The 26,003-nt window shown below is 41.2% G+C and overlaps 1 protein-coding gene across 1 annotated transcript in view; it reads left to right on the forward strand.

Moving 5' to 3' along the window:
- The first annotated feature begins 1,725 nt into the window (after positions 1 to 1,725).
- The window catches only part of PLPP2 (phospholipid phosphatase 2), a 49,615-nt gene continuing 25,337 nt past the window's right edge, over positions 1,726 to 26,003 (forward strand). The window contains exon 1 of the mRNA XM_089667072.1: positions 1,726 to 1,838. Coding sequence (XP_089523198.1) covers positions 1,781 to 1,838 — 58 coding nt within the window. The 5' untranslated portion in view covers positions 1,726 to 1,780. The remainder of the gene's footprint in view (positions 1,839 to 26,003) is intronic.

The following is a 26,003-nucleotide window of genomic DNA, read 5'->3' on the forward strand; positions in this document are numbered from 1 at the left end:
CTGGCTGCTGTTTGGCTAATGCGATCACATGTCATGAATGCATTATGGGTCAGCGCGCCTTGTCTGCGCGCCTTCCCAGAGATCCCCGCCCCATCTTCTCTGTCCATTTTCTCCGTGGCCACACATGTCGCCGCCATTTTTGGGAAAATTCGATTCGTGCATCCGAAGTTTGCTAATCTTCGGATTCGTCGCGAATAGAATTTTTCCAAATCTTCGGAACGAATTCCACTTCGTCATGTTCGATTCGCTCATCTCTAATTCTGTCCCTAGTGCTTTGTCCTGTGCCCTGCCTGCATTTTGACTGTTCTTTCTGCCTGGAAACTGAGAGATGTCCATGGCGTCCAAAAAGCATCCCTTTAGGTAAAAAGCGGTTTTAGATCAGCTAGAGAACAGCGATAGTAAATCAGAACCACTTGCAGAATTGAGTGATAATTATTTGTGGGGAAATTCGTCATCAGACACTGAAAACAATTCTGTGACTTTGCTCAGTGATGTGCGAACTTGGCACTATATTTCAAATTTCAGTGTTTTTGGTTTGATTACATTATTGAAATAAATTTAGTATTATTATATTATTATTTTGTATGATTATTTATTAAATTACAATTTATGATTTCGTGTTTCAAATTTTAACATACCCGGGATGTTTACTAGACTCTTATTCGGACAGATTTCAGGGAATTATTCCTAAAAATTACAGGCCTACAATAAAAAAACTACAAATTTCCATGCAAAAAAATGTACCGCTTTGAGTACAGAAATACTGACTTAATCAGACCGCTAGGGAGGTTAAAACATATATATTGTTCGAGGGCTCTATGACATTTTCCCATGTAAAATCAAAGTGTGGCCTAATGCTGAAATGAAAATGTTTTTGCCTTTATTTATTTTTATTTATTACAGGTACTTATATAGCGCTGTCAATTTACGCAGCACTTTTACATATATATTGTACATTCACATCAGTCCCTAACCCTCAAGGGGCGTACAATCTAAGGTCCCTAACTTACATTCATACATACTAGGGCCAATTTAGACAGGAGCCAATTCACCTACCAGCATGTCTTTGGAGTGTGGGAGGAAACCGGAGTACCCGCAGGAAACCCACGCAGGCACAGGGAGAACATGCAAACTCCAGGCAGGTGGTGCCAGGGTTGGGATTAGGGCCAATTTAGACAGGAGCCAATTCACCTACCAGCATGTCTTTGGAGTGTGGGAGGAAACCGGAGTACCCGCAGGAAACCCACGCAGGCACAGGGAGAACATGCAAACTCCAGGCAGGTGGTGCCAGGGTTGGGATTCGAACCAATGACCCTAGTACTGCCAGGCGGAAGTGCTAACCATTTAGCCACTGTGCTGCCCATTAGATTTAGTTTGCTGTTGCTCTTCCGCCTTATAACTATTAGAATACAGGATTTATCCAGCGCCAACAGTTTACGCAGCGCTTTACAACAGGGCAGACAGTGCCATTACAATACATGAACTATCTCTTCCCTCCTTCTTCAACTAACCAAGTCATGGGTTGTGGGATGTAGTTTAGGAAGCAGGTGACCTTATGGCAGTGATGTCCCTGTATGGAGCAGCCAGTGCCGTCCATGTGACAAGTCCTAATTACTGGTTCTCACTGGGAGAGAGGAGGGGGGCGGGGGGTTAATTGAGGGAAGCGGGTGAGTCCGGTGTGACGTCAGCCGATGGGCTGGCTCCCTGGGATTGGCGGTGGGCGGGGCCGGTTCAGTCAGTCTGGTCCCGGAGCACGGACCGGAGCGGGCGGAGGGGGAGGATGTTGCCCGGCCGGAGGAACGTTTATGTGTTGCTGGACGTGCTGTGCGTTTGTGTCGGTGAGTAGTACGCCTTCAGGTCGGTTGTTTCCTGAGGTAGGGAAGGTGTGGGAGTTGCTGGCACTGGTCTCCGTCCACGTATCTGGCTTCTTCCCACCTGGGGATTGGTGTGTGTGCTCTCCTCATGTCTTTGTGCCGTATTCCCCGGTCTCACTCCCCGCGCAGTGCCCCGTCTTTGCGTGTCGCTCCTCCCTGCCTTGCTTTTCCTGAAGCCTTTCCCTCAGCACCCCGTTTATTGACTGTGCTCCCAGCTGCTTCCTCTTTGTTGTGCCTCCTTAGCCGTGTCTATGGAGCAAGCCTCTCCATAACAAACATGACCCCCCACCAGGTTCAGCAGCACTCCCTCCCTGCCCCAGGCATGTACATTGTTTACCTGTGTGCTGCTGGGACATGCCACCAGCTCACGCTCTCCCCTACCTCACACACTTCTCTGCATGGTCAGCTAAATCTCATAGCAAAACCTTGTTTTTTTCCCTTTAGGTTTAGGCAGAGTGCAAAGATTAAACCCTTGGTAGTTTTTTTTTTACAGTATTTGTTTCTTTGGAGAGATTCAACTTCACTTCCTGACCTGGAGACACGCAGGAGGAAAATCCTGTCCTAGTTGTCACTGCAACAAGTGTCCCTAATGGAAGACTCCTCCCACTTTAGGCCCTATTCACACCTTGTAATGCGAAGCTCCAAAACACTCAGGCAGAAAAAAAAAATCAAATTTCTCATGCCTATGATTCACACCTGCATTCCAAGTCGCCTGAAACTCAGAAGTTTTGTAGTTCAATTCAGGCAGATTGGCGTGTTTTAGATGCTTTTTTTTCCTCTCCGTATTAGTGCAAAGAGCCCCGGTTCACACAGGATCAACAATGAAATCGTGCAATTTCTAAGTCGAGCGGCGGTGCGACTTGATAGACATCTGTTCGACTTCATGCACCGATGTCTATGCAAGTCGCACCGCAAATAAGCAAAAGTAGGGCAGGAACTACTTTTCTAATGGGTGCAATTTTGGCAAAGTCACACCAACTTAGAATGGTTCTGTTGCCGATCATTGCATGCAATTTGAACAGTCGAATCACATGACAATTCGCATCAGTGTAAATCAGGGCTTAAACACGCATTTCGTGAATTTTTTGGGGGCATCTTTGCATGTTTTGTTGCAAGTTTTTAGAGCAGTTTTCTGCTCAAATGGACAGCACAGTGACTAAATGGTTTGCACTTCCGCCTGTCAGTACTAGGGTTGTTAATTCAAATTCCAACCATGGCACCACCTGCCTGGAGTTTGCATGTTCTCCCTCTGCCTGCGTGGGTTTCCTCCGGGTACTCCAATTTCCTCCCATACTCCAAAGACATGCTGGTAGGTGAATTGGATCATGTCTAAATTATCAGTATGTGTGAATGTAAGTTAGGGACTTTAGACTGTACATCCCTTGAGGGTTAGGGACTGATGTGAATGTACAATATATATGTAGAGCGCTGTGTAAATTGACGGTTCTATGCAAGTACCTGAAATAATTATGTAAACGTTGACCAGCCCACACGTGAGGTATTACCACGAACGTCAACAAGAGGATTAATTTTTAGTGCCAGATCTCCTGTGTAAAATTAAAAAAATGCAGTGGCTACTTCCACCTGGCAGCACTAGTTTTGTTGGTTTAAATCCCAACCATGGCACCACCTCCTGGAGTTTGCATGTTCTCCCTGTGCCTGCGTGGGTTTCCTGCGGGTACTGCGGTTTCCTCGCACACTCCAAAGACATGCTGGTAGGTTAGTTGGCTCCTGTCTAAATTGTCCCTAGTATGTATGAATGTGAGTTAGGGACCTTAGATTGTACACCCCTTGAGGGTTAGGGACTGATGTGAATGTACAATATATATATGTAAAGTGCTGCGTAAATTGACGGCACTTTATATGTACCTGAAATACATGTAAAAAAAAAATTAATAAATGTTAAATACAATAAACACAAATAACAATTATCATAAATAAAATATGTAAAAAATAACCCCTAACCCTAAACAAATTAATAAAAATGGCAATAAAACAAAAACCCTAACAAAATAAATAAGACAATACATAAAATATTAACCCCTAACACAAACTTTCACCACTAATGCTATCCCCCAACCCGAACACGCATCCCCTAATCTTAAAACCCAATCCTAACTATAACGCCTAACCTTAATCCTAACCCCTCACCCTAACAAAGAAAAAAGAATAATAATAAAAATAATAGATCATTGAAAAGCTAAAAAAACTGGCAACAAATGATAGATATTTTTCTTGGCTATTAAAAAAATGAAAAAGCTGAAAAAGGTGCATAAATACAAGCGACAAACACCCAAGGAAAAAAAAACACTAAAAAATGTGATACTCATGTGTGAATGCAGCCATATTCCTGTTCTCAAAATATTGGATTTTCCTTTTGCTTTCCACTGTTGGGAAATTCCTGCTGGTACCCCAGTAAGGATATACATATAATACGTCCATCACACACATTCGTGGAGATGGTGAGAAATTAAAGTAGAACTAAAGGAAAAATCTGTTGGGTCTTGAATATTGTGCCCAAACGTTTATTCAAGTGATCACAACACTAAAGTACAACATTTCAGAACCATGTGGGAGCCCTGTAGTATCACAGGCCTGGCGAAAGGGCTCGTGTGGCTCCAAATCATTGCACTTTACCGCTGTGTTGAATAAATATTTGGTTAACTTTTTCGGGGATCCATAGTGTGCTGGCAATGTATACTGTTGCACAGAAAGGAAACCGCAAAAAAAATAGCGGCAGAGCGCAGTGCATATATGCCGATGACGTCACCAACTGCTACTAAAGTAAATATCTCCTAAAAGGCGCATGTTTAGAAGATATTTACTGTATAGCTAAGATTTATTATAGGCTTACCTGTAGGTATGAATCAAAAAGTGGACTTGAGGTTACGATGGCAGCTGAAGGAGGTTGCACAAGTGCTGTGATGCTTTGCTTTAACGTGGGCAGTACCACTATCTAACACTACCCATTGCTTTTTTTTTTTGGTTATTTGTAGCATTTATAGGTGTTGTTGTTCCCGTAGACTTTAATGGGAAGTCCTATCCTATTTGGAGATTTTCCTTCACTTCCTGTCCCATGGCCAAAACCAGAAGTGAGAGGAAATCCTTGATTCTAATTCTGTTCTGTTTGTTCCTGTTCTGGTGACAACCCAAAATCTGGGTTTTTATTTGCTTTCAATGATAATGGTAAACAGGAAAAGTAGGTTGAATCTCCCAAACAGGGCCACAGAAAGCAGTAAAACCTGACAGGTGTTCTTAGTCCCTCTCCCCTCTATCCAAAAAAAAAAAAAAAAAAATAGTTTTGCTTGCAGTGGTACCTTATTATACTCTAACCACCTCTGTACTGGGCACTTTTGCCCCCTTCCTGCCCAGGCCAATTTTCAGCTTTCAGCGCTGTCACAATTTGACAATTGTGCGGTAATGAAACACTGTACCCGTATGAAATTTTGATCAATTTTTCACACAAATAGAGATTTCTTTTAGTGGTATTTAATCAACACTGTTGTACAAATTTTGTTGTAAAATTTTGCAAATAACTAATCTTTATACAAAAAACTAGGCCAAAATGTATGCTACATTTCTTTGGTGAAAATAACCTAATTCAATGTGTGTTATTTAGTCTGTAGGAAAGTTATAGATTGAGTCCACAGACTATAGTATATATCTGAAAATCGATAAATCCTGATGTACATATGGCTGATCTCATTTATTGAGGCCCAAAAACACAAGGACAGTACAAATAACCCCCAAATTACCACTTTTCAGAAAGCAGACAGTCTGAGGTATTTAATAAGAGGCATGGCGATTTTTTTGAAGTTGTAATTTTTTGCCATAATTTTATGGAAAATGAAGAAATACATTTTTTTTCTTTTACATACTGACACCAATGCAGTACAGCATCAGCATATAACTGCCAGTGATCAGGTACACATACTGGTGACAGTGTTAAAAAAAAATATATATACAGACGCCATTTTTTTGTTTTCTGTTATTTTGAAAGTGTAAATGATGGAAATAAAATCTAACTTTTGTTGACATATTATAAGAATGTCTAATCTGTAATTTGATGCCTTTTGGAGATTTTTCCATCTTTCCTTGGCTTCTTTATGCACATTAATACAAATTTTTAGCTGGGGTGGCCAAACTTTTGATCCCTACTGTATTTATGTGTGTGTGTGTGTGTGTGTGTATGTATGTATGTGTGTATATATATATATATATATATATATATATATATATATATATATATATAATTTTTTTTTCTTTAACCAGAGCAATACAATGTTACCATAGTAACATTGTACTACTCTGGGCAAGTGATCAGGATTGTTTTTTTTATGATTGCTTATACCAGTGAATTTCATTGGTATAACCCACCATTTTTACTGAATGAAACAGATTCATTCAGTAGTTATTGTGATCAGTAGTGATTGGCCACAGCTGATGACATGGTACAGATGGGCTGTGATTGGCACTGTCTGTAGGATGTGATCACAGCTAGCAGCACAGTTCTAAGCAATGAATGGCATGAAAGGAAGCCATTCATTGTTTACAACTGTTGTGATCTGTGATTGTCACAGTGATCACATGGCACTGGGCCAGTATAGTGATCAGTCATCGGCTGTTTCCTGTGTCCAGTGCACACAGCTGGTGACAGTGCTGGAGCGCGACCCTAGGGGGATGTCATATGGCGCCCTCCCAGGATAATAGGGATACTGGGAAGTACGGGGAAGGAGGTAAATATGAGATTTAATGTAATGTACTGTGAGAAGCCTGCTGCATACAAAGATTTACACTTAATTGTTATGGGTTACTGTAAATAGCTGCTTAAAGGAGACCTTCACCTCTTTTCCCCTCCCTCACTTTAAATTGGATATTTAAAAAAAAAAAAAAATCTATTGCACTCAGCACTTATGCATTTCTTGCCTAGGCAAGAATGACGTAGTAGAACCCCCACCCTAGATTCTGCATATGGAATCTGCGCATGCGTGGGTTTCCTCCATACATCTGTGCATAAAGCTGGTTTCCCTGTGCAAAGACCATTGGCACAGAAGCCCAAAAGTTTCTTTGTCCTTGTGCACTTGTAGGAAATATCCTGCATGTCCACAGATGTGGAATAAAGTAGGTGATTATTACACCTACCTTTTTGGTCTCTTATGTTGGGGAGATTTTACTTCACTTTCTTTGTCAAGATACATCAGGAAGTGAAAGGAATCTCTCCAAAGGAACAGGAATCTTGTCACCAGAGCAAATATCTCCATTGGAAGACTTCCCCACTGTTCCTGTTCAATTTAAAACTATATTCCACGTTTTGGAAAAATAAACAAATGTACTCGTGTTACAATAAGAACAAATGTGGTGTTTTTAACTTTTTGCATTAAAACCTGCAAACCAATGCTCTCGCAATTAGTGGATTATTGGTGCAATGTAAAGGTTCTATCTGACTCTTCTTCCAGCCCCTGATCTGTATGGCGGTAAGGACCTTTGGTTATTTGACTGGAGGAAGTACACAATGGGCTACAAATGCAGTTATGTCCATTGCTCCATTGAGAACAGTTGCTCTGCAGCGGTGGCAGATGGAACTTGTAATCTTCCACTCGCAGATTCATGTGAATGGATGATGCAGTGGTTCAAGTGAAGCCACGCATTTCCTTGCCAATTGAAAAAAAAAATACAAGATCCTGTGGAGTAAGGGGGGGGGGGGGGTAGTTTAAGGGTGGAATGTTTTGTGTTGTGGCAGCCCATTCATCTCCCCAGGGCACAAAAAAGCGAATTTGACTGTCTTTTGGGAACATTGTAGCATGATGTAATGCTGGGTTCCATTGAAAATGAATGCCACAATGCACTAGCATGTGGAACCTGCCTAAATGATGACTCTGTATTTTACACCTATTTGGTAGTATGACTGAACTTGGAAAGAATATTTGACTAGTTCTTATGGTTTCTGTGAATAGTTGCTTAATCGTTTTAGGTCATTTGTGCACGTAGTTTTTTTAAATTTTTTTTTGCAATAAACAGTTCTTTGTAGGATTCCTGTATTCAAGAATTTAGGATATGCATTTTAGCAACTATTTTTAACAGGAGAATATGGGGTATTTTTATAGTTAAGTCTAAAATTGTACTTTATTTTTATAGGTTTTTTATTTTTGGTCTATGGTCATCTCTCCCCAAAGGTGTGGCATTTACCATCCTGATTCTCATTACATTGGGGGATGGTGATATCAGCAGGGTGCAAACCTTTTTTTTTTTTTTTTTGCTTTTGTGGGGTTGGTCTAGCTAATGCAAGACACTTTTGTCCTTAACCTGTTCACAGCTGGCCATTTGTTCCTGTGCTGCCTTTAAATAAGTTATGTTATATAAGCTGCCTTTAACTTAAGTACTTTTGTGCACACCCTCTCTGTCAGGGAAGTGATTAAGCATTAACAGAAGCAAGCAAGAGCAGATAAGATGGCAAATAAACAAAAACCGTTAATATGGCTAGGTTGTCAACTTCAACATGAATATGATGATGATTTTTGTGTTAATGTACTGTAAAGGATTGTGTGTGTGTGTGTGTGTGTGTGTGTGTGTGTTTTCTCCTGCATTTGCAGTTCTTGAGATTGGGAAAAAAATTACAAATTTTGAAAAAGCTGTTTGGGAAAGTGTTTCTATGACCATAGGTAGACACGTCACGAAAGCCAGGTGTGATTTGTAATATAGTTTTTGCTTTCCCTGTTGTTAAATAGTTTCTATTTTTTGGATTGATTGGAAAACCGGACTGCGTGCAGAATTTTATACAATGTGTTTTTTTGGCACAGGGCAGTCAGTTGGTCGATGTTAGTCAGGTATCTGTTGTTCAGTTGGTCCAAAACTACAGAAAGCTTGTTATTGGTGACTGCTATATGGCATACCACTGTTGTCTGCCTAGTAGTATGTTCAAACACAGCCCAAAGACTTTCTGAATGTTAATTTATGGAAATGTTCAGGAAGCAGCCTGTCTCATCCTTTTTTTTTTCTTCTTGTTCAAAGTATGGTAATGTACATCTTTTCATGCAAACATGACATCAGTGGGAGAGCTGAATGTTTTGTCTTTATTTTATGAAAGGCAAGAAACAGTAAATTGTTTGTTTATGCTAGTGCTGTAGCTTGTGTTTGAGGTAATAACTTTAAGTATAACTAGAGGCAAAACTTTTTTCTTTGTTTTAGAAATAGTGGAAAGGGATCAGAACATCTAGTAGGTTTTATTGCAGTCTGTGCCTCCATTGGGGAGATTTGCCCTCTCTATTTCTCCTCAGTTGTCCCCAGAAAACAGAGGGGACATTTTCCAATGGGGACACTAATTCTGGTGACTCAGGTGTCCCCAAGGAAATCCCTTCATTTTCTCTCACTTCCTGTTTTGGCTATGGGACAAGAAGTAAAGGTTAATCTCCCCAATGGTACACAGACGGCAAAAAAATAAACAGTGGTTATAACATTCCCTTACTCTATCCAAAATGAAAAAAAAACCAAAAGTTTTGCCTATAGTTCTACTTTAAGCTGAAGTCCTGGAAAAGTCCTGCCTTGCAGTGGGGCTGCACCCCACGCTTCTGGGGTTAACCACTTGTCTATGTCTAGGGGGCTGGTAAGGTAGTTTTACTTTATCTGATAATCTGCTCCTATTGGTTCTGGCCACTTCTTTTGCCCTGTGCTCTGGTGGTCACATGCCCCTGACAACATCAAGACTGCTGCAAGGACCATAGCAAACAACATAATAGTGTGAGGGCCTGTCAAACAGCTCAGTTTTATTTCAAATGGGGAATGCGCCGTCATCAATAAATGTAGAGGAGGTTGTACAATTAGGTTATAACATGTGGTCAGCTTTAGTTTTTATTTCAGCCCTTTGTTGCTCTAAAACTGGTTATATACTATTCACTCTTGTCCAGTTTTCTTTAATTCTGCCATCAGCTATGTAGTGCCTGATGGGGTACAAATACAATAGATGTTTACATCTGATCTTGCATAGTTTTGGGAAATCTAAAGATGTTTGTATGGAAATTGAACAATCTGATTGTATAGATAGCAGGTTAACAGATTAAGAGGTATCTCATCAAGGCTATCCTCCATAGATACAAATGCTATTGTAATATAATACACAATAAATAGTTATACTTTTTATTCCATCTGACTGACTAGCGTCTGTGTTTATTGTTTAATAAGCTTTCCGATGACAGGCCTGCAATTGAAAATCAGCCCTAATCACAGGCACTGCAAAATAGACGGAGGTCCAATGTGCAGTTCATTTCCATTACCTCCCTCCCTTGTTCCTGAAGGTGCTATAGAGAGCTTTAAAAGACTGAGGAAATCATGTAGAGAAACCTGATCTGCAAGATCTTGGAGAACTCACCCAGGTGTGTCAGCCTTCCTCTGTGTACAGGGAGGTCGCTCTGTACGAACAGGTGTGCCTTATGCTAAAGATATACATGTATATAGGTATATTTATTGCAAAACACATTTTGCTTTTTATAGATATGTAATCCTTATTTGTTCACTGAAAGTGTATGCAGTTTATTTTTTGTTCAGTGTTCTCTTATAGTTGATATAGGGTACATATTTCATGGAAGGTTAAAGTTGAGATCAGCACTGTGATTTGCGTGGACTTGTCAGAGTTCTAGGGAAATTGCTCACATTACTAAAGATTAACGCACATGCATATGCTTTATAAATCTGTGTACTAATGATTTGGAAATATGGCGAAACACTCTTCAATGGTACCTACAGTTACTCTAGTCCAGCTTGGACCAGTTTAACTTTGCATATACCAACTTTGATAATCCAAAGAAGTGGGAGTGGGTTATGATAAAACCCAGCTTAATTTTCTTAAAGTTCAGCAATGCCCGAGTAGTCAACCAAATGCAGGAAGCGTTTCTGCACTACTGGTGCATCTCTATGCTTTAATAAAATTAAGCTGGCTTTTATGGTGACCTACTATCTCTTCCTCTTCTTTGGATTGTTAAAGTGTTACATGTTCCGCAGTTCACAACCTACTCCAGCAGCTGAGAGGAAAAAAAGAGAACACAGCCTGCAGCATAGCATTATCTTTCTTGTGCATGTAACAAACTTGTGGGATCCTTCTAGAAGCTGGATATCGCTGCAGTAGACACCACTAGTACAGTGATCTCCAGTAGCTTCCGGGTCCCGTGGTCAGTGAACACGGGAGATTACCCATTTGGCAAAGGCACCGTTTAGAGAATATTTGACCAATGTAACTAAATAAAAATAGCTATACCTAAAATTCTTCTTTAAAGGATAGGTTCACCTCATATTTAGGGTGTAACATGTTCACCATCTGCCTCCTCTCCCCTGAATCCCTCCCCTCTCCAGTGACAGCAGGCCTGGGATCTTTTCCCCGCACCCGCTGTCCCAATTCAAAAAGGTTGCGACCATACGGGGCTCCGCCTACAAGGCCACATCATTCATTCAGAGTTCAGTGAATTAATAAGTTACAAGTACTGTCATCCACTGAGGCTGATGTAGTTCACAGTAAACTACCAGGATGCTGGTGAGCACTCTGTGTAGATGTCTGTACCTCCGATACTGAATGACAGAAAGATCAATGAACTACCAGATAGTCTGCAGGAGCCTGACATCTACTGATCGCAAGTGCAATGCACATTGTTTTACTGGCAAAAAAAAAAATGCTTTTATTTTCTTTTTTTTTTTCTTTTAGGTGAGCTTATCCTTTTGAGGTGATCATAAGGTCTTTCTTTTTATTTTTATTTAAAATAACAAACCGGTTTATACTTATTTGCTCTGTACAATGGAATTGCAGAGGCTGGCCCCTAACCTCCACTTCTCGGGACCCCGCCAGCATCTTGGCCACTTGTGCCACCATAAGCGGCTTCCTATCATAGCTTGATCCTGAGCCCTACTGCCTATGTCCATTGACACAGACAGGAAGACTCGGCCAGGGACCCTGCAACCTCATCACAAGATTTGACTGACAGCAACAGGAACCAATAACTCCTGCTGTTCTCAGCAAAGCCTGTGAGAGTGGGGAGAAGAGGAGAGATCTGCTGCAGATGGGCGCTGGGCTGGATCGAATGAGTGCTCAGGTAAGTATGGGGGTGGGGGGGTGAAGGGCAATGCTTTTAAAGTGTTACTACACCCACAACAACAAAACAAGTCTGTATGTAAAGCATGCTTGTTATACTCACTGTGGAACCTAAGGCATTAATTATCCGCATTGTGTAATAGCGCTGTTTGGTCCTGTCTTCTCTGATCCTCCCCCTCTTCCACAGTCCCCAATCCATCTGCTGATAGTACAGAGCCCTAGGAGATGCTCTGAACATGCTCCGTTTAGTGAATATTGCTAGAGAGTTTTTTTTTTTCTTTGGGAGTGTGCACAGGGTCAATCGGCACTGTCCAGACAGAGGTTCAGGTTCAGGGGTCATGCAGCCTCATAGGAGAGTCAGAAGAGAATAAAAACTCCAAGATTAGCCAGTGCTCAGCCACACAATGATAGAAGTCACAGCACTGCTATATACTGCTGATAAGAAAAGGTATTTAGCAGTTTATATTTACTAAAATAATTGCATTTCCATGTTGTATGTACTGTGGGAGACCAGATATAGTGAATCATGGGTTTAGTAACACTTTAACTTTACCTTAATGCAAGGAATGCATTAAGGTTAAAAATATTTAGGCTTTAAAACTACTTTAAACCCTGAGGTTAAATACTAAGCAATAATAAGAAATGAGATGCAGTACAAAAATGCCGCATTAACCATAAAGTTTCCCAGCATGCTGGGATTTAGTCTCCATTTATAAAGCAGTGAATGTGACATTTACCAAACATAATATTGCAGGTGTACATTGATATCACCTGCAGTAAATGTCACATTTACTGCTTGATAAATATGGCCACATTTTTTCAGTTTTTAATAACACAGTATAGAGAAACTCTTTGTACATTGCATGCTTTTAAAGATGAAAATATAGGAATGTGGGGATAAGGGTGGATTTTACAGGGTTAATTTTAGATGAGTGATAATGATGAAGAGTGGCAGTTGGCATCTTTTATGAAAATTGAGTTATTTTCCTGTGTAATCAGCTTTTATTATGTTAAACAGGAAAGTAGTGGAAATACACATTTGCTATTCTGCTGCCCTAGAGGCAGTTTTTCTGACACTTTTTAAAGGGACAATATAGGTTTTCCTTCAAAACACAAGTTTATATAAGAGTTCTTTAGGTGTGGTGATAATTTCAATTGGCTATATTTTACTGGCAGTAAAATGTACACAAATATTAAATAGTACAAATAATAGTATAACCCAGTGCAGCCTGGTGATTATAGTCTCTGCCTAGGAAGTTATTTTAAAACCTTTTTCATCAGTTGGTAGGTTTGTTGATACACACCTTTGCTTTTTGGAGCAGGTTATCAAAGGCCACTATGCTAAATTTAGGGGTGTGTGGTTTTTTTTTATTATAAATTATAGAAAAAAATTGAATATTGCTTTGTTGATAATGGCTCCTGTCCTGGAAAATGTGCCTTTTTATTGTATTCTCCCTTTGTACTTTTGTCTTGTATTGATGTGTGACCTTTGAGTAGGTGTAACACTCATGGCTTAGCAAGAAGTCATATTGTGAACACCTTAATTGATATGAGTACTGTTTCACGTTTTTGCAAATTAATGGCACTAGGGCCATCAGCACCCAGATTGTGGTTGTAAAGGCTATAGACCTATAGGCAAAACCTGTTTGTTTTTTGTTTTTTTGTTTTTTTGTTTTTGGTTAGAGTAAAAGAGGGTTGTAACTATTTTTTTGCTATTTGCGTCCCATTGGGGAGATTTGCCTTTACTTTCTGTCCCAAAGTGAAAACCGGAAGTTAGAGTAAATCCTTGCTAATTAAGCAAATTCCTTGGGGACCCCCAGGTCACCAGAACTAGTGTCCCCATTGGAAAATTTCCCCTTTTACTTTTCTGGGGACAACCTAATTTTTTTTTTTTCCTACTTTTGTAGATAATTGTAAACAGGACAAATAGGGCAAAGCTCCCTAATGGGTGCACAAACCTCAATAAAAACCTAATAGGTGTTCTAATACCTCTCCACTCAATCCAGAACTGTGTGTGCCCCCATGGCAAGCCGAGTGTTATTTGGGCACACATACAGGCATTCTCCCGAGCCCTGCTGTGTGCGTTCATAGATAAATACAGCATGGCTTGGCTGTGCCCCTGCTCCCACCTCACAGGATTTGGTTGAGGAATAGAGAGACCAGCGCTGCGACAGACGGATACAGCGCACTAGATTGAGACAGGATTGGTGGGAGTGTGATACATCTGCTGTGACATCTTTTACCTTAAATTGATACTAAAGTTTTTTTTGTTTTTTTTTTTTCATCAAAATAACAAGCATGTTATACTTACCTGCTCTATGCAATGGTTTTGCACAGAGCAACCCCGATCCTCCTCTTTTGGGGTCCCCTGCCATCACTCCTGGCTTCCACCGATCACGCGACTATAGGAAACCGCTTCCTATGATGAGCACTCATGCAGACTCGCTCCTGAGCTGGGCTGTTTGTGTATTCAAGCACACAGCATGGTTCGGCCCTGCCCCCAGCACTCTGCTCACAAGTTTTGACTGACAGCAGCAGGAGCCAATGGCACACCACTCCTCCTACTTGTTGGTTAGCGAAAACTAAAGTTATTAAATATTAACCATGCAATTCCGCTTATTACTAAATATGTGCTGTATATAAGGACAAGCAGTGAAGGGAAATCTAATAGTTTAGGGGGTTTTCACCAGAACAAGATGTGACAGTCTTTCAGTGGTGACATCTTTTCTGATGACCGCTGTATAAGAGGGGAAGATTTCCTCTCACTTCTTGTATCTCTGGGACCTGGGGCAAGAACATAAGTTACAGGGTTTTAAGCCATAACTGCAATATACAAAGCTAAAAAAGTTTTGGCTATTAAAATACTTTTGCTAATCCTAACCTATCGCCTAACACTAAGGCCTAGTTTGCACAAGCTTGGAAGTCTTTAGCAAATCTTGAAGCTTGCCAGGAGCTTGCTTAAAGTGATTTTAAAGGCTGATGGTTTTTTTACCTTTTTACGGTTGATCGACAAAAAAAAATTCCAACATACTTTTTTTTTTTTTTTCTACAAAAGTTGATTCTTAGCCATACATGGATCGAAATTTGACTGTTTCCTGCTGAACTGGCCGAATTTTGATCCGTCTAGCTAGCTTAAAGTGTTACTAAACCCAGGACCCTTCATTCACTATATATGGTCTCCCACAGTACACACGTAAATGCAATTATTTTAGTAAATATAAACTGCTAAATACCTTTTCTCATCAGCAGTTAGAGCAATCTTGTGACTTCTATCAGTGTCCAGCAGAGTAGTGGCTAAAACCTGAAGGAGTTTTCATTCTCCCTTGATTGTCCTTTGAGGCTGCATAACCCATAACCCTCTGTCTTAGACAATGCTGGTTGACCCTGTGTTGATCACATGCACTCTCCCAAAGAAAAAAAAAAACCCCTAGCAATATGCACTAAACTGAACTTGTGCAGAGTGACTCCTAGAGCTCTGTACTGTCAGCAGATGGATTGGGGACACTGGAAAAAGGGGAGGATCAGAGAAGACCGGATCAAACAGCCTTTTTACACAGTGCGGAGGATTAACACCTTCAGTTCCAAAGTGAGTATAACAAGCATGCTTTATGGCATATACAGACTGACTTTACTGTTGTGGGTTTAGTAACACGTCAGGTAGTTGGTGAAATAAATTTGCATTGAATCTCGCATCCTGATATAATTTTAAAGAAAAACGGTTTATCTCCAAAAGTGACTAATAACTATCATGAAGAAAAAATCAACCCCACCTAAAATCTGGAGTCTTTGTATATTTCCTGCAATAGGACTGTTTTGACACAATGAGTGTGGATTTAAACATGTGCGGTGCGAATTGACGCCCAGGATTCACAGCTAATTGACACAATAGTTGTTTAGATCAGGTTCAGGTCAGAATTTTATCCTGTTCACAACTGATGACCTGAGCAGTTTAGAAAGAGTTCTCATAGCAGTCAATAGCCTGTAATCTGCACCTGTACCTGACCGCACTGCTCAGAAATCGGAAAAAGACTTTTTTTTTTTTTTAAATCCGCACTAAATCCACATATATGTGAACTGGCACTGAATGCCCTTAAGTCCCGAAGTGAAGGACTTTGACCTAGAATTTTAAATTGCCTACTAAAGGGCTGAGTTCAGTTTGCAGGTGAAATAGATAATTTGTTTATAGAGATATTACTAAACTAATTTTTTAGCATTCTCCTCATATGCAAAAGTTGCGTTTATTTGCCTAGTAGGACATCCATTTGATTTTTTGGACTCTAAGGCCCATGCCACACTTGCGATCTTTCCACTGGCAAGAAATAGCCAGCAGCAGTATTTCTTTGGAGGGCACAGGGAAGCACTTACCTGTTTTGCATTCTTGCTTTCTTACCAGCTGGATGCTTTGCAGTGTTGTCAGCTAGAGGGAGCGCTTTGCTGATCCAACTTGAGAGAGGGCAATACACACAAGCAAATTCTCTTGGCACACTTTAGCAAAGCTTTCACTAGCGAGTCAGACTGGAATGTAAAAAATTGCCTACTGCCTTAAGCCTGGTACACACTACTAGTTTCTGTTCATTCAACCCAGCGGGCTGAATGGAAAAAAAAAACCTGAAAGCTCCGGAGGAACTGCTGTACTAACTATTCGATGTTTGTACAGCGATCTTCCCTGCTGTGCCATTGTGTTCTGACACTTTAGTCAGTGGTCTCAGCCATTGGCTGAGAGTGCTGATTGAGAACCGATCAGCAGACCTTTTTTGGTCATGCCCCTTAAACAGAAGCCGGCTGAATGACTGGCTGCCATACACATGGGCCAAATGTCAGCCGGTTTCTGTTGAGCTGGCTGATGTTGCCAGGCAGGTGCTATGCAAGTATACCTGCATGATTTTATGAATCAAATGGCAATAATGTTTGCTGACTCTGACTGCAGAAGCTTTAAGCATGCTCCTGTGCCTTCCTCTTAGGAATCTTTATGATTTCCCCTTCAACCTCAGAGCCCTCAGCCACCAAGACCCTATCTGATGCTGAGTCTCTCAAGTCCCTGACAGACAAGCCTGCTGCCAAGTCAATCTGAGTCAGTCTTCTGCCATTAATCTCAAACTTAAAAGGGCCATTTTGGTTCTTATTGATGTGGTATGTTTCACGCTAAAGGTCGAGGAGAAAGCTTGTTGTACCTCTCAAGGATCCATCAGCCTTGTGGAGGATTTTTCTAAAACAAAATATTATGTACTTTGAGGACCTGGCAGTATCCCATCTTAATGAAACACCTAATGTACCAGTGGAGTATGCAATTTTACAAATCCCACTGACAAGCGACTGGAGGCCCTTTTCTAGAGCAATGTTCTCCTTGACGGGTCCTGCTCTGCAACCTGTCTTGGTTGTGACCTTAGTCTGTCAAACTTTAGCTAAGGCCTGGGAGAAATTTGATCACTATGACAATGCGTCCTTTGGTCCTAGAGCATTTAAAACTCATGTCTGCATCTTTAAGCCACAGTGTGGATAGGTTGTTGGTCACCTGCCTCATCTCTCATATGGAGGACTCTGGCTAAAGTGCTGGGCTGCCACATGAAGAAAGTGCCTACTCCTCATCCCTTTCAAGGAAGAAGGTCTCTTCAGAGCAGCTCTAGATGTCTTCCTCAAGGAGGCTACCTGTGGCAAGAGTACTCATCTTCCCCAGCAAAAGAAGTGCAGGGCTCAATCAGGAAAGATGCACCAGAGAAACCGAGGCCCAGAAAAGTCCTTTGAGCTACTCCAAGGCCTCAACCTCCAAGTTGAAACCCAAGTTTGGAATCCCAGTTGGCCTGTAAAACTTGGGCTTTTAAGTCATCCAAACTCTGATAAATTGTCTTCAGCTTTGGGGAGGGAAGGGGGCGGGTGTCCTACTTTCCAAAGTGTGGGACGTGCTGGAGGTGGGTTCCAGGGGCCCATTGCCTCCCCAAATCATTACTTCCAACCTGCTTCTGTCGCCACACAGATTAGTTGTTCTGGCAGGTCTTCTGGAGCAGGATATCATTGACCCATTCTCTGTGGCAGAACAGTTCCAGGGGTTCTATTTGTATTCCAACCTGTTCACAGTTCCTAACCCAATAGAGATTATCCGTCCCATCTTGGGTCTCAAATACCTAAATGTCTTCATTTGGGCCGAGAAATTCCATATGGACTATACAAGCTCTGCCATTGCTTCCCTTCACCAGGAAGACTTTCTGGCCTCATCAAAGGTGTTTCTTGCATGCTACTTGCATGTCCCCATTTTACCAGCACAACAGAGATTCTTCTGCTTTGTTGTGGGGCCCACTGCACTTCCATATTTTTTACCTGTCCTGTACACATCAGGTTTTCACCTTGTGTTATCCTTAATATACTCTCAGGACAGCCTTATTGGTTGATATCTAGACTATCTTATGTGGAAGGAATAGTCTGCTTGAGTTCTGGTTGCACATGTAGTCCACACCTTGCATAGCTTTTGCTGGGTCCTGAATTTGTAGAAGTTGGTGCTAGAATTGACTCACTGAAATATCCAAGTCTAATGCTAGACACAGTTGAAGCCAGAGTTTTCTTTCCACAAGAGAAACTTCAAAAACCCTGTTCCCACACAGACTCTTTTGTCCAGGAGCTGTCCAACCCTTTGCTTTTGCATGAGAGCCCTGGGGTTGATGGTAGCCATCTACAAGGCAGTCCTATTTGCCCAGTTCCACTCAAAATCCCTACAGCACAATATCTTGGTCTCATAAGACTTGGATGTTGGAGGAATACACTTAGTGTAATTCGGTTGTCCTGGCAATGCTGGACCTCCCAGCTAGAGTATCATATGATGCTGATTCAGACAGCACCATAACCGTGGCATACAACCATCATCAGAGAAAAACCAGATGTCTTGCAGCAAGAGGTAGAATGGATACCATAGTTGGCTTTCCAGGCATGGACTTTTTGGCTGGCAAGTAGACTTATTCACCTGGAAGTCCCTGGAGCCAGAAATGGTTCCTACACGTGAAAGTATTCTAGGACTTTTGTCACAGGTTGGAGATGCCAGATGTGGACCTTCTGGCCTCCAGGTTCAACCAAAATTGGACAGGTTTGTCCAGGTTTGTCTCCAGGAGCAGGGATTCTCCAGAGGAAGCATTGGATGCTCTGTAGGATCAGTACACCCTAAGCTATGCCTTTACTCCTCTGAAACGCCTTCCTTGTTTGATTTGCAAGATCAAGGTGGAGGGCATCCTGATGATCCTTATAGCTGCAGACAGGTACAGGAGGATGTGGTATTCCACCTGATAAAACTCCAGGTAGATGCTCTGTGGACTATTCTTGATCATATGAATGTTCTATTTACCACCTGGATTCGTGATCACTGGATTTTAGGCCATTAAAGTTGAAGCCCAGGTTTTGGGGGACAGAGGCATCTCTGAATTGGTTATGCCCACAATGCTAAAACTAGGAAATGTAATTTCTGTAAGGTCTGTAGCTGCACATGGAAACCATACTTAACTTTGTGCAAGGCAAGAAACTTTTGCCCTAGGCAATTATCAGTGAAATTAATTCTGCAAATGGGTCTGGACCAGTATCTTCCTCCTAATACTATCAAGGGTCAAGTTTATGTCAAGTTTATGTGCATGTGATCTTGTTTAACAGACTGCTGGCTTCCCATTCTTTGATGAAGACCTTAGCACTAGACATCTCCCATATGGCTTCCCTGTTGCTCTCTGACTCAGCGGAATCTGAATTTGGTTCCTTTGGCACTTCAGAAAACGCATGTTAAACATATTCATAATCTTACACTTTACACGCTCGCTCACTCACAAGGTTACATTTCTTGATGTCATAACCACTTTGAGTCGCGTGTCTGAGCTGGTGGCCTTGTCCTTGTTTAAGACTAGAAAGGGTTCTCTACAGCAGCATTTCTCAAGCCTGCACCTCCTCCCGACTCTGTCCTCCTCTTTGCCGCCGTCTCTACCGTTGGTTGTGCAGGCCACCCAACCGTGTCCTAGCAAACTATGTCATTGGTTGCTAATGACGCATCAGGCGCCTGCACTGCTTTCTGGGTTACCAACAGGAGTAGTGACAGCGCCAGAGAGGTGCAGAGAGCCGGGAGATTGTGTGAGTTGTCCTCTCCCTCCTGTCTGTACACAGGAGTTAACACAGGATTGCTTAGAGTAGACTGTACAAGGTTTGATTACCCACTCCCTATCTCCTCACACTACTCCTGCCCAACAGCAGAAACTGTGGATAGGAGGCAGCAATCAAACCCTGCACAGTTCTGATCTGCAAGCCTTCTGAGTCAACTCCAGTGTACAAAAAGGAGGGAAAGGAGCTGGGGGGACGAGGAGAGCACAGCTCACATCTCCCGGTTCTCTCCTGCTTTCTGTTGCTGTCACTACTCATGTAGCCAGTTCCCTGTAAGTTTCAGAAAGGGGGGATATTGTACTGGGTCACAATCAGTCATGCTTGGGATCATAGGCAAATTGTGTTGTGTCCTGGTCTGTTCACAGTTGTGTGTGCAGCAAGAGAGTAGGACATGCACTACTTTTTTCATTGCAGTATGCACTTCACAGTGCATAGCAATGACTGCTTCTTCTGGCAAGATCTGAAAAATGTAAGGGCCCATGTACACTGACCACGTGCCAAATGTTCTGTTATAGTGTGCAGAGCACACAGAACACAATTTTTTCGTATGTGCCCTAGTGGTGACATAGTGGGCATTCATCCAGTGCAGAAAAATGCCATTCAACACACTGTGTGTGAATGATTCCGAACATACTCCATATCTTGTTGAGAAGAATGTGCTGAAGAGTCTTCTGGTGAGATCTGGAATACTGAGAAATCCCTGGGACCTTGTCAGAGGCTCTTTCTGTCACCCCCTGCACCATGGAAGCCAGAGTAAAATTGAGTACAATATCCTAATTTTTTTCCTACAGGTGATGTTAATATATTTATTTATGGTATTTCAGCAAGAAGGAGGGTTAGCATAGGTAAACAGCAGGCTTTGCACTTAGCCGGCTTTAAAGAATACGTAAACCCAACATTTCATATTCCTGATATGTGCTTGACCATACTAGGCATGTTGTTTTACAGATGTCCAGCCATCTTTCCTGGCCAGGATGCTTTTTTTTTTTTTTTTTTTTTTTTTTTTTTAGCATTGTCATGTCATTGTTTAAACAGATACAGTAGTTTGAATTTACCACATTGATGTCATTAAAATTGTATATATAGTTGGCATAACAAAGAACTATTGTTTTTATGACCATTTCACTTATGCAGGCCATAAACGGGTCGTTTATCGGCCGAATTTTCGTCCGCACGAAAAATCGGCTGATATTCACACCGTTGGTGGGGCCAGCCCGTCGGCTGTTTTTTGTGGATCTTCTCATTTATTTTTATCGGTCATGCTGGAAAATCCACGAAAAATGGCTGTTGGCAACGGGGCCAACCGATTTTTCGTTTATCGACCGACAATTCAGCCGATAAACAGCCAGTCTATGGCCTGCATTAGAATGGTTTACTAGCCCTCAGAAAAAGGTTACAGTAGTGGGACAACACAAACTTTTTTTCCTTAAGAAATAGTTGGAATGTCCAGCTTCTCATGAGTGTTGGTTTATTAGGCTTGTGCTGTGACTTTAGCCAGACCTGTTCCTGGATGGGTCAAAACGAAGGTAAATTTTGCATAAAATATTTAATGTATTTGTTTTGCCTGATATCTTTTGTAAGCATGGGTTGTAAAAAGCTATTTATTCAACCATTTTTATACCACTACATTGTTTAAATAAAACAATGTATCTCCACACTTATGTTATATGTGAAAGGTCTGAAGAACTGGTGGTCAAATTGAAAATTATAGAGACTCTCAGGTGCAACCCTTAAAACTTCCACAGAGCTGCACAATAGTAGCTTTTTTTCATTTACAGTGTGTCAAGTTAGGCAGTCTACACAAAAGGAGTAGGCTGTAATATAGCTTTTGAAATCTCGTGGACCTGCTGTATATTTATTTATACTGATAAGAAAGTGGGAGCACAATATGTCCCTTCATTAGTCAGAGGCAGTAATAGTAACTCCCAGCAGTGTCAGAAATAACCCCCAGCACTGATGTCAGTGGGTGGAATAATAACCCCCACAATTGGTGTGATTACAAAAATACCCCCCAGCATTGGTGTCGGTCACAGCAATAATAACCCCCAACAAAGACACACACAATAATAAAACGCTCAACATTGGCTCCAGTGAATGCCATAATAACCCACAGCATAATGTCAACTGGAAATTGGCTGCAGTAATAATCCCAGCATTGGAGGTCAGTGACAATGCTATTACCCCCCCCCCCCCCCCCAATCCCCTCCCTGCACTGATGGTGAATGGCAGAGCTGTTGAAGGTGAAAAACATTAAGCCTTTACGACCACTTTGTGTATTGTATGCATGAAGGTAAGAAACCTGGGGAGGCAAGGAGAATTGAAGCTTTCCACTACCACTCTGAAAAGCACACAACACATGTTGGTACATCTAAACTTAAACTATACAGCCAAGGCCAGGCTGAGCCAGGACAGGGCTGCCTGATATTCCAGCAATTTGGCCTGTTTTTCCAGAATGTTCAGTACCCAGGTCAACCTATTTGAACATGTAGAAGACAGTTGAAAATGCTTTTAAGGTACATGCATCTATTGTCTTAATGTGGAATATCATTTACCCCTTAAGAAATTGATGTTGATTGGTCAAATACTTGATTTCTTAGTGTTCAACCCAAAAGCTGAACCGACCGAGATTTGAGCCATCTATGGCCAGCCTAAAGGCTCCTTCTGACCTACAGCAATCCCTCTGAAAAGTGATGTGGTGGATCTCTTTTCAGAGAGCATGTGGAACCATGAGAAGGTGATATGTTTTACCCCTAAAGAGGCTAAAGTACTGTATGGCAAATGTGTGTATAACCCCATACATTGAAATGGGTCACATTTGGAGGTACAGCATGTGGTTGTATTTTTTTCACCATGCCATGTGGCTGCAGGATTCAAGCATCTCTGAGCAGGTGGTTAATCCATGGCTCAGCTGCCTGCTTTTATTGCCCCTTGGCAGCCAATGTGAACGAGCCTTAGGTTTGAGCAGCTTCTTCTGTGAACAATGTTAAAATTATCCCGCATTTAAAGCAGAACTAAACTATGTGATACTGTGATAATTCCTTTTGCTTCACCGGTCTGCAACCTGCATCCTACAGCAAAAGCCATGGTTCGCAGAGAGCTTCCGAAGCATCAGACTGATCTCATTGTTAAAAGGTATCAGTCAGGAGAAGGGTACAAAAGAATTTCCAAGGCATTAGATATACCATGGAACACAGTGAAGACAATCATCAAGTGGCTTTTTGTTCTTCAGCTGGAATTGGAGCCTTAGTCAAGGTAGAGGGAATTATGAACAGTTCCAAATACCAGTCAATAGTGGCACAACTCCTTCAGGCTTCTGCTAGAAAGCTGAACATGAAGAGGAACTTGACAATGACCCAAAGCATACATTCAAATCAACAAAGGAATGGCTTCACCAAAAGAAGATTAAAGTTTTGGAATGGCTCAGCCAGAGTCCAGACCTGAATCCGATCAAAATTCTGTTTGGTGTTCTGAAGAGGGCTGTGCACAGGAGATGCCCTCGCAAGCTGACAGATTTGGAGTGTTTTTGCAAGGAAGAGTGGGCAAATATTGCCAAGGCAAGATGTGCCATGCTGATAGACTCATACCCAAGAAGACTGAGTGCTGGAATAAAATCAAAAGGTGTTTCAACAAAGTATTAGTTTAAGGGTGTGCACACTTATGCAACCATATTTTAGTTTATTATTTTTTGCTTCCCTCCACCTAAAAGATTTCAGTGTGTTGTTTAACTGAGTTGTACAGTTTATAGATTACATTAAAGGTGGAAAAAGTTCTGAAATGATTTGTCATTTTTTTACATCACAGAAACCTGACATTTTAACAGGGGTGTGTAGACATTTTATATCCACTGTATGTGCCTAGTGATTTTTATTTATTTTATTTTTTTAGCTAAACTTGCGCTTTAAGGCTAAAACAATTCTACAAGGGGCAGTTAACTCAAATTTGCGGTAAATAAAAATGCTCCTTTGCAGTTGGGCTGCCCCTGAACTACAAGGGTTAAATTCTCATTTACATCTAGGGGACAGAAAAAGCAGTTTTACTTACCTGGCCCTCCACCTCTACAGGCTACTCTGCTCTGCAAGACTGATCTCCAGACCACTGAAGTATAGGGGAGCCCTGTCTGCTGGGGGAGTTGTGACTGGTAAGTAAAACTGCCTTTCCTGATCACTAGCCCTAAATGAGCATTTAACCTTTGTGTGGGGGCAGCCTCACTGCAAGGGAGGAGTTTTACTTTTCCTGGAGTTGGACTTTACATTTATAGCAAGTGTGTAAATAGAGCACCTACCGGAAATAGACAATTGCGATGCTAAGGATAAATGTGCAAACTTTTTTTGGAAATGGGAAATGTGCAGTGCAACACTATAACCGCAAATTGTAAGTTGAAAATAATAGTTTTTGTAGTTTCCTTCCTTAGCTACTCGATCACAGGACTAGCAGACTATAATTACAAATTCTTTAGCAGGTAAAGAAATACAGCTCCTGTTTAGGCATTTGTATGTTTAGCTGCGTTACTGGAGTTCTGCTTGAAGTAAAATCAGTCCACAGACTGATTGAGATGAGTAATTGAAAAGGTATTTAAAAAGTAGAAAAAACTCTAGGCATAAGCATATATTTATTTTTAAATAGGAGACTTAACGCTTCTACCATTCAACAACTTTTTTTTCTTGATTTTGTTCAGGATAGATTACAGAAAGAACAAATGTGTGGGGTAAACTGCATATGTTGGAATTGCCAGTCCTTGTTTTTCATGGAAACTGTGGGTTGGACAGAAATGTGCATTATTTAGTTTTTCTGTTTAAACCCACACTTTCCTTTGTAACTGGAAGCACGTAGTCAAGTATTCATTGTCTGTGCCTTGTGCTCATTGCTGCCCATTTTGGAATGCATTTTGATAGCCAAGTGCTAACAGATCTCAGAACAGATATGGATTTAGAGTATGCCTTTTAGTCTTATAAGTTACAAATGTTCAGTGCTCAACAACTGGCCATCACTTCTAATACGCAAAATCATCCATTCAGTTACATTGAATAATTAAGGAGTTGTTTATTCTTGCTGAACACGTGTGCAATGTTCAAGCAACCTTAAACTGGTTCTAAAGGCTATTTTTTCTTTAATTAAAAGACATTTATACTTATCTGCTCTGTGCAATGATATGGCACAGAGCAGTCCCTTACCTCCCCTTTTTTTTGTTTTTCTTTTTTTTTTTTTTTTTAGCAGTCCCACAACCATGTGGGACCATATCACAAAACAAAAATATTTACCTTGGAGTTGGGCTTTAAATATTTATTTGTAAAGCACACATATCATAAACATATATAGTAAGAAGAAAATATATAAACAGGTTAGTGTGTAAACTTGATTTAAATTTAAAATTGCTGTAAAACCATTTAAGTGACCATGTCTCCAGCCTGAAACTGTACAGAGTAATCATTAATTTAAATGCTTAACTGCTGTTTTCTTTTCCATAAATGACTTTTGATGACCACTCCAGGAAGAGTCCATTTCCTAGCACATAGCCCCCTTTCTTCTTGCACATCCTAGCCCTCTCCTCCATGAGTGTCCAATTTACTCTCTGTGCAGGCCCAGCTCCTCCACACCTTCATTCAGCTCCTCGCATAACCTTTTATGTAGCTGCCAGGCAACTAGGAGCAGCTTCAGGGCTTTTGCATGTCTACACAAGGGAAGCTTTTACAGGTACTGTACATGTACATAGTATGCAGAAAATGTGTTAAATGCACATATATACTGTATGGTAGGATTTTTGTTGACATAAATGGTCTGTCCACAGGGTTTCCTTAATGTTCATTTCTAAACTGTTGGTTTCATCGGTTTGATTGCATTAGTCAGGTTTGCAATTTAATAGTTGTATTAAGTCATTTAGTCCAACATTTTATTTGCTGTAACTCCTAAAAACATGTGATTTTGATTCCTTCTCAAAAACACGCTTG

Source organism: Staurois parvus, unplaced genomic scaffold, assembly GCF_062004578.1.
Source record: "Staurois parvus isolate SC_StPar_1 unplaced genomic scaffold, SC_StPar_1.0 ptg000053l, whole genome shotgun sequence".
Taxonomy (NCBI): domain Eukaryota; kingdom Metazoa; phylum Chordata; class Amphibia; order Anura; family Ranidae; genus Staurois; species Staurois parvus.